This window comes from Gymnoscopelus microlampas (assembly GCF_963454915.1).
Source record: "Gymnoscopelus microlampas genome assembly, chromosome: 2".
NCBI classification, from domain to species: domain Eukaryota; kingdom Metazoa; phylum Chordata; class Actinopteri; order Myctophiformes; family Myctophidae; genus Gymnoscopelus; species Gymnoscopelus microlampas.
Genome location: NC_139939.1, coordinates 45,324,736 through 45,333,596, shown reverse-complemented (window position 1 = coordinate 45,333,596; position 8,861 = coordinate 45,324,736). Strand labels below are relative to the sequence as shown.

At 41.9% G+C, this 8,861-nt stretch overlaps 1 protein-coding gene across 1 annotated transcript; it reads left to right on the top strand.

Annotated features, from left to right (window-relative positions):
- The first annotated feature begins 418 nt into the window (after window positions 1-418).
- Window positions 419-6,116, top strand: LOC311063759 (uncharacterized protein). The gene is made up of 8 exons (XM_084083357.1): window positions 419-474; window positions 772-813; window positions 1,484-1,568; window positions 2,647-2,741; window positions 3,382-3,453; window positions 3,715-3,786; window positions 5,107-5,178; window positions 5,830-6,116. Exons 5-8 carry the CDS (start codon window positions 3,447-3,449, stop codon window positions 6,006-6,008), a joined length of 330 nt encoding a protein of 109 aa, XP_083939483.1. The 5' UTR covers window positions 419-474; window positions 772-813; window positions 1,484-1,568; window positions 2,647-2,741; window positions 3,382-3,446; the 3' UTR covers window positions 6,009-6,116.
- The last annotated feature ends 2,745 nt before the right edge of the window (window positions 6,117-8,861 follow it).

Genomic DNA, 8,861 nt, shown 5'->3' with positions numbered 1-8,861 from the left:
AGTGAGTAAATACACTTATTCACTTTACACCACTGTGATCTACAAGCTCACAACACGTCGCTTTGTGACGCGTTGTGAGCTTGTAGATCTGCTATTTCCAAAGGATTTTATACACATGATAACTTGTAAAATGGGACATTGTGCATAATGAGTACTTTTACTTTGAGTACTGAAGTATATTTTGATGCCAAAAAATGAAAACCCTCCTACTCTATTCCCATTGCCTGAGAGACAAGAGCCTGCGGTGATTGGTCGTGATGGTTTCCCTGACAACCGATAAAACCTGCGCTCATTGGTCGTCCCTCAGAACACACCCCCGTGTCCTGTGCTCTCATTGGTTGCATGACTCCAGCGCATGGGATAACCACCTCAGCAGGAAAACCAGCGGGCAAATTGATTACTGTCTAATCTGCAGCAGCTGTGACTGAGATTGTCTGTGGGAGACGTCGACAGAACACAGAACAGCAAAAAGAGGTATGTTTATGCATTTATAATTATTTAGATCACGTCTGAACATTAATGGTTGAGAAATAAAGTTGTGACTCAACATATGCTGCACATAATGTAAGATTCTGTTGGTTAGTTAGCCTGTAGTGTAACAGGTATTTCCTTGTAAACACAAACCGTTTGTTTGGACGTTTTAAAAGACAACATGCTATTAAAACCAAAGTATCTTGCCTTTTGTATATAGAATACATAGGTGTGTGGCCTTTTCTACTGTTTATCATGAAGTTGCCTCAATAATCTATATTTATTTTACTTATATTGCAGGGCTTTGTAGGCCAGGGGGGACTTTTAATAAGCAAGTCAAAGGTAAGGTTCCATTGGTACACTCTTGAGTTACTGACACGTAAGGGTCCATTTGGTTCCATTTGTACACTGTGAGTGTACACATGTAACCAAATGGACCCTGACAGGTCTGTAACTGACAGTATACATGGAACCAAATGGACCCTTACAGATCTGTAAGAGTTACAGACCTGTACGGGTCCATTTGGTTCCATTTGTACACTCACAGTTACAGATATGTAAGGGTCCATTTGGTTACATGTGTACACAGTTACAGATATGTAAGGGTCCATTTGGTTACATGTGTACACTCACAGTTACAGATATGTAAGGGTCCATTTGGTTCCATTGGTACTCTCAGAGTTAAAGGCCTGTAAGGGTCCATTTGGAATCTTGAGGGTCCCTGCTGAACCCCACCTGAGAACCACTGTACATTTAATGTGTTGGTTCTTAAAGTGGGTTTCTAGAGATGGTTCCTCCAGGTGTAAATACACTTCTCTTGTGGGGTTCCTTGGCGCACAACCTTTTCAAATCTGAAGCCAAATACAATTGACATGGAAATCTTTGAGAACCACTGATATGATATAGCTACTTATAACTTATTTTAAGGTGAATTGTAATATGACAACTGTAAACATAATTAGAGTTTGAATATACTGTATTGTTAGTTAATCAAACATTTCTTTCTTTGCAGGGCTGTGATTGTCATTGGTTGTATGACTCCAGCGCATGGGAGAAGTTCATTACTGTCTGATCAGCAGCTGTTATTTTCACAGCAAGTAAGTTCAATCTGGTTGATTCTGTTGCATCTCTGCGCTATCTTTTTCCTTGGTGTGCTAATAATCGTTCAAACAAGGCATATATATCATCAAAGACGTATTTGACTATCTGTCAGGACTTATCTAACTTGACTGCGTGACTCATTTACGCTGCACCGCACACGTATAGGGTGCAGTACGTTAGTCCGACAGCGCATTCCTCCGACAGCGCAGTGCTCCGACATTAAACAGTAAACCCGAACCAAACCCGCACCCTAACCCTAACCGCACGCGGATGCCACATAGTCGGAGAAAAGGTCTGTCGGATTAACGCATGCCTCCCCACACACCGCGTTTAGATGCGAGTGAGCAACAGGCATGCTGTCACTGAAATATGGACCGTGGTGACAAACGCTCTAAAGTGTGGCTTCACTATAGCCTTAGATCAAGACTATCGTATATGTATTTTATCAAATCTGACTTTTACTTTCGTATCTACGAGAGTCTTAGTGACCACACCCCCAGTTTGCCCTGAAATGTCACCGGTAAAACCTGGAGCTGTATGTCTCCAAACATGTAGAAATGCAAAACATAAGGTGCTTGCCCCAAATGTTAAGTAGGTGTCCAGAGTATTTGTGCAATGTATTAGTTCATATTTTTCAATAAAGAAGTGCTTTAATCCCATCTGTGGCCGAACGCCATTCCCCCCCTCGTTTACTTCCTATTTACATGTAAATTGTGTAATTCCGGCTTTCACTAGATGCGCCACGTCACTACCGCCGATCTACAAGCTCACTGCCTTTTTAAAAAGGAGGAAAAAAATTAAAACGTGCAGCTCACTGTATAATCCACAAATGAATCGACTGTTGGAATAAAGGCGAGGATGTTACTCTATTCATTAAATGTCTTAAATTGACTAAGGCTTAAAAGAATAAAGTTACTTTATTCTTGTGTAAATATGTAGATGCATTGTTGTTTTTTAAAATGTATCTTCTCTCTCTTCCCCTTGCTCCATCTTCTTCCCTTTCTTTATGGAAATACACCCACTGTTTTACACCTGCAAACCTGTGATGTGATAAAGCTTTTCTCATTCTCATAGGTGTTGAACCAAATCTGCTGCCATTAGCTGATACCCAATCCCTAGAAAACCTGGAGGAGCGGCTACAAAATAGCCCCGACCTCAAAATCCAACTGGTAAGAATTTCAGTTCTACTCGGGGAAGACACACACACAAAACCCTTTTTGTTTGTTGTTTAATGCTAACCCTTATCTTAAATTGGCTTCTAACAGCTTTGCTGGGACATACAATATAGAATTGAGAAGCTAATTTAGTCAATCATGAAGGAACACTGCTATTCTATAGCTACTGCTATTTTTTAAAGAATTGTGCAGTAAGTGATTTTGTTTATTAAAAGATAAACATATCTATATTCGGATGGCAATAATTACTATGAAGTGTTCAGTAACAGGGGTCTCCCTGTCTCTCCAGGTGTTTAGTAAACAGAACATGCATGTTATGGTCAGATACCAATGTTATCCAATGAGAGATGACTCATACAGGATAAACAAGTGAAATTGGAAATGATGACACAAAGAAGTGAGCAGTAGCAGTACTCCAAGTCTTTCGGGTGACTGAACTCATTTCGGCTGCTTGTACCTGTGACCTTATGCTTTTGGTCATGACCCACACTTCAGCACAGAGCACATCATCCTTAGTTCCAAATTCTTGTTCTAAACAAAATTGATTTATTTTCCCTTACTGTTTTATTTACCGTTGCACTGAGAATTAAGACACATTACTAAAGAAACATTCTCATGATTGCTTTGATTTCAGGTCTCCAGCGTCAGGTGGAGGTGGGGGCAGAAGAGGCCGAGACAGGGGGTTCTCAAACAGCTCCAATGCAGAGTGAGTCTTGTCTAGAAAGATGGTGTGTTTACATTGATACAGTTCATTCTGGAATAGGGGTCTTGTCTGGCCATTAATAACTGAGCTTAAATTATCTTAAATTCCAAGTTCTTCTTCTAAACAATATGGATTTGTTTTTTCTTTTTTTTCCCTCCAGTTTTCCTTACTGCATTTTATTTTATTTTATTTTTTTTTTTACCGTTGCACCGAGAATCAAGCCCCATGACTAAAGAAACATTCTGATGTTTGCTTTGATTTCAGGTCTCCAGCGTCAGGTGGAGGTGGGGGCAGAAGAGACCGAGACAGGGGGTTCTCAAACAGCTCCAATGCAGAGTGAGTCTTGTCTAGAAAGATGGGGTGTTGGGGTGTTTACGTACAGTCAGTCCGGAAAGTATTCAGAATCCTTCACTTTTCCTACATTTTCTTATGTTACAGCCCTATGAAAAAAGTATTTTTGAATATGTTTCCACAAGTTTGGCTCACATATTTTTGGGTAGTTTTGACCATTCCTTTTTGCAGAACAGCTGCAATATATGCCAGCTTATGTTCAGCTAAACAAAGTAACGTTTTAATTCAAATATCAACTTTAACGATCGGACCAACATCTAGGCTAAACATGTCACGTTTGATCTCTTCGCAGAGCATCAGTAGAATAATAAGTGGCTGAGCTCATCAGTATTAGTGTTGGGTCGATAGTCAAACTAGGCTATAGATTTTAAGATATAATGTCAAATGATTGAATAAATCTAAGATAGTCTAATTGATACTGTACAGTATCAGCGGCGCTATAGACAAATTGTTTCAAACAGGCTGTTTTAGAAACAATTTTACATCAAGTTGTGCAGATGTGAAGGCGAAATATATTGAACTTGCAACGAAAATGAGAAAATCAGATTGATCAGAATAAGAGTAATTAGAGGGGTGTGTTCTAAAATAATAGCCTACTCTACACTGAAGGTATGATAATGACTGCGCGTGCATGAGGACTCCAGTCTTTGAGCTCATGACAAAACACAAAGGTTGCATTCGTTCAGAAAATAATGTTTGATACGAGCTGTCCAGAAGGCTCTCATCCACTGCAATGTATTCACTGAACTTCTGGTAGACGTTATGCCACCGAAAGTGTCATGGCGCATCTCTATGGACGCAACCACGTGATGTATGACACTTCCTTATGAGATTTTCCTTGACGGCTACAAGGAAGTAACACGGAAGTATCCATTATTGTTTTACAATGGGCGGCGACACTACAGGCCAATCAAAGCCTTGTTTTTCCAGGGACTTCTGGGGTTGTTTCTTCAGTGCACTCAGGGCATGGTGCTGCAGCACATCAAGCGCACCGTAGATTCTGTCATGTGACGGGAAAGACCCGCGGTGATTGGCCAGTTTCTCCAAGAAACAAAAATGCCGACCATGTATGCTAATTACTGAGAATGTCCATCGGCCATTGCCGGATGAGGCATCTAGGTATTTATATCTATGCTTGTACCTGTGACCTTGTGCTTTTGGTCATGACCACATCTCATCTTTAGTTCCAAATTCTTGTTCTAAACAAAATGGATTTATTTTTCCTTACTGCGGTTTTATTTACCGTTGCACTGATAATTAAGACACATTACTGAAGAAACATTCTTATGATTGCTTTGATTTCAGGGCTTCAGCGTCAGGTGGAGGTGGGGGCAGAAGAGACAGAGACAGGCGCATGTGAAGGAGCTCCAATGCAGAGTGAGTCTTGTCTAGAAAGACATGGTGTGTTTACGTAGATACAGTTAGTTCTGGGATGGGGTCACGGCTCCAGACGTAACTTTTTCACTGGTGCCACTTAACTTTTCAGTAGGTAGCGCCACCAAAAATTACTTACCCCCCCCCCCCCCCCCCCCATATAGCCTACAGTATGTAGGAATTGTGTTTTAATATACTACTTAAGATGTCTGCCAATATTGATAATACGGTGTACCATCACTAGCTTAAGTTTTTAAGTGCTTTATTTATAAAGTACATACAAAGTTCTTTTTACATAGAAAAATAAATACTCCTGGGAAGAGGAAGAGGAAGAAATCGTTATTTACCCAGGGTTCGGACTAAGTTGCAGTAACTTATTTCTTGCCAGACCCTGCAGGATTGTTAATCACCCGGTGATTTTCATACCTAGTGTCGTGTTGGGGAGTCGAACTGGGAACCTCTCGGTAACAAGCCTGACCCTCTTAACCACTAGGTCACTGCATCCCTTGGGTATACAAGCCTAAATAATAAATTCACTTTGATGCTGCGTTTTCCCCCCTCTTTTCTTACACAGGTTTTTATTTATTTACTATTTTACCAATAATTAAGCCACTTGACTAAAGAACAACATTCTTATGTTTGCTTTGATTTCAGGACTCGGATCTCATCAGTTCTGTTCTGGCAATGGCCAGAACAGCATCTACAACAGCCTCGTGGAGGAGGTCTGCCATCTCTGCGTGAACCTTGGTTCTGAGGGAGGTGCGAGCTACGTGGATGAGGGTCTCCTGGTACAGTTCTTTGTGACTCACAGTTGTCACATCGGAAATGTATAATGGACATGATGAGATTTGTTGACTCGGAACGTCAAATTCTGTGAGTTAAATTTTGGCGAGGGAGGACCGTCACTTCAGCAAAAAAGCACTACTTTTTTTTCCAGTTTACAGTTTCTTGTTAACTGCATTGTTCACATATTCCAAATGTTGACTGCATTGTTCATACACGCATTTGCCTCACATGGTTTGCAGTTTAATAATTAAAAAGCAGAAAACTTTTATGCTTGTTTTTATTTTATCTTAGTCAATCATAGCCTGTGTATGGCATTTAGTATGGCTTGATTAAAGGAGAGAGCCTGACTAAAGCACAACCCCCCCTAAATAAGACCTTTGTCACACCCCATCTTAACTTCTACAGTTGACTTTTTTCATAGGTGCTCCTGTTCTGAGATCTTGCCACACCTTCACCCCTAAAATGGGGCATTTGCCCTCCGCTAGTGTGTGCTTAATTCTTGATCTCCAAACTTTTTTTTTTCCTTCATGGATCATCTATTTACCACTTACTGACATGTTAGGATCAGTTTTTTTGGCCCTTCATACCTGCCATTGATGCAGAATGGATCAGTATTTGCTGCTTTCTACAGGGCGATCCTTCTTCAATCACCGATTATTCTACTGATCCATTCTGCATCAATGGCAGTTCAGTTGGGACAAAAACGGATCCTGACATGTCAGCAGGTGGTAAATAAATGATCTGTGAAGAAAAAAATAAGTTTGGAGAAAGAGAAATGGGCACAATAGCTGATGGCAATTGTCTCTTTAGGGTTGAAGGTATGGCAAGATCTCAGAACAGGAGCATCTATGAAAAGTCAACTGTAGAATGGGGTGTGACAAAGGTCTAATTTGGGGGGGGGGTAGTCAGGATCTCCTTTCAGGATTGACAGCTTTGGGCCAGAACATTATGTCCACAGCTGGCCCTGTCCTGGCAAATGTATGGGCCAGCTGTGGGCACAGTGTTCTGGCCCTATGCTGGTGACCCATATCTGGGCCAATTATGGACACATTGTTCTGGGCTAGTTCTGGCCAACCATGCCTAGGCCAAGTATGGACACAGTGCTCTGGCCCTGTGCTGGCCAACCATGTCTGGGCCAGCTGTGGAAACACTATTCAGGCCCTGTGCTGGTGACCCATGTCTGGGCCAGCTGTGGAAACACTGTTCAGGCCCTGTTCTGGCGACCCATGTTTGGGCCAGCAGTGGAAACACTGTTCTGGCTCATCACTGGGTCAGCACAGTGTGGCCCTTTACAGCTGGCCCATGCACGGTTCATGTATGTCTGAGCTTCTGGCAAACCGATCTGGCGCCAGACCAGGGGGTATAGACCATTGCTCCGAGTGGGCCATGACAAAGAGCATGATCCGGGCCATAACTTTGCCAGGTCTTTTTTGCTATGTTCTGGCTCATCACTGGGTCAGCACAGTGTGGCCCTTTACAGCTGGCCCATATACGGTTCATGTATGTCTGAGCTTTTGGCAAACCAATCTGGCGCCAGACCAGGGGGTATAGACCATTGCTCCGAGTGGGCCATGACAAACAGCATGATCCGGGCCATAACTTTGCCAGGTCTTTTTTGCTATGTGGGTCACCACCCATTAAGATATAATATGTGACAGAGCAGAACTCCATAAAGTTTATATAACGCAGTAAAAGAGTAACTACTATTAGTTGGGTCATTTATGGCACTTCCGTGACCGCGGAGAGCGAAGGTCCGTTTCTCAATGGATTTGTCATCTAGGAGGGTTATTAAACAAATTTAGCCGGGGTGTCTTTTTTAAAACGGCGGGGAAAATTTGTGGGAGACCAAAATCCAAAATGGCTGCCGTGAAAATTAACTTTTTAATGGTTTGACCTACAATGATGCACAATACATGGTTTCAGAGCTTATTTTGGTCAAGGAATACATATATGGTGTTTATATAATGATTTGACCTATTGTCGACCTTCAAATACAAGATGGCTGCCAATTATGAGCTCCAAAAGGGAGTTTTTTCAAAATCGTCACAGAGCCTTCATATTAGGCTCAAATGAAAGCTCTGCTCATGATGAGTTGAATAATATACAGTATAAGTACACAGAAGTAATCTCTGAGGTCAATAAAGTCAATGTTTGTGTGTAAACAGCAGTTGCTGATTTGCGGTTTCCCATTAAATAGGGTAGGCTACTGAGAATATGGTGTCCAGTTCATCCCATCACATTTTCATAATGAACCAAAAATAAATGAGCTCTATAGCCTAACATAAAATAGTATTCTGTATGCAAAGCTAGAAAGGTTAGTTGCTTGAGGTGAATTTAAAGGTCAACTCATTTGTCACCCTTATTTTGTAGTATTGCTCCCAGTGTTTCCTGTCTGTCTTCCTTGCCTTGTCTAACCAGTCTTGTGATTTTGTCAGTGTTTCCACCTGTGTCCTCCTAGTCCCCCAGCCTATCCCAGTGTTGATTGTCAGTTGAGTTCACCTGTGTCCTGTTAATCCCTGTCTATTTAAGCCCTGTGATTGCATTGTGTTCTTATTGGTCTGTAGACCTTTGTCATGTGAGGTTTTTAGTCGTTGTTCTTTGCGCTCAAGAATCTTGGAAAAGTGATTTTGGATAAGAACCTCTCGCCAGAGCAGGATGCACAGCACGCCCTGTCTGTAGTGCTTTCCTCGTAGTGCTTGGTCTACCAACCCCTCCACTACTACCCCTGCTGTAACCAGAGTGTCTGCCATTCCAGAGCCCTTGAATCGCTTGTAGATGGCATAGATGTACTGTAGGACATCAGCTGGAGGTACGAGGATTGGGAGGATGTCCTTGAACATTTCTGGATTCTCTGCCTTGAGCTCAGTGAGCATCTTGTAGGTGGGCAGGTCACCAACAAG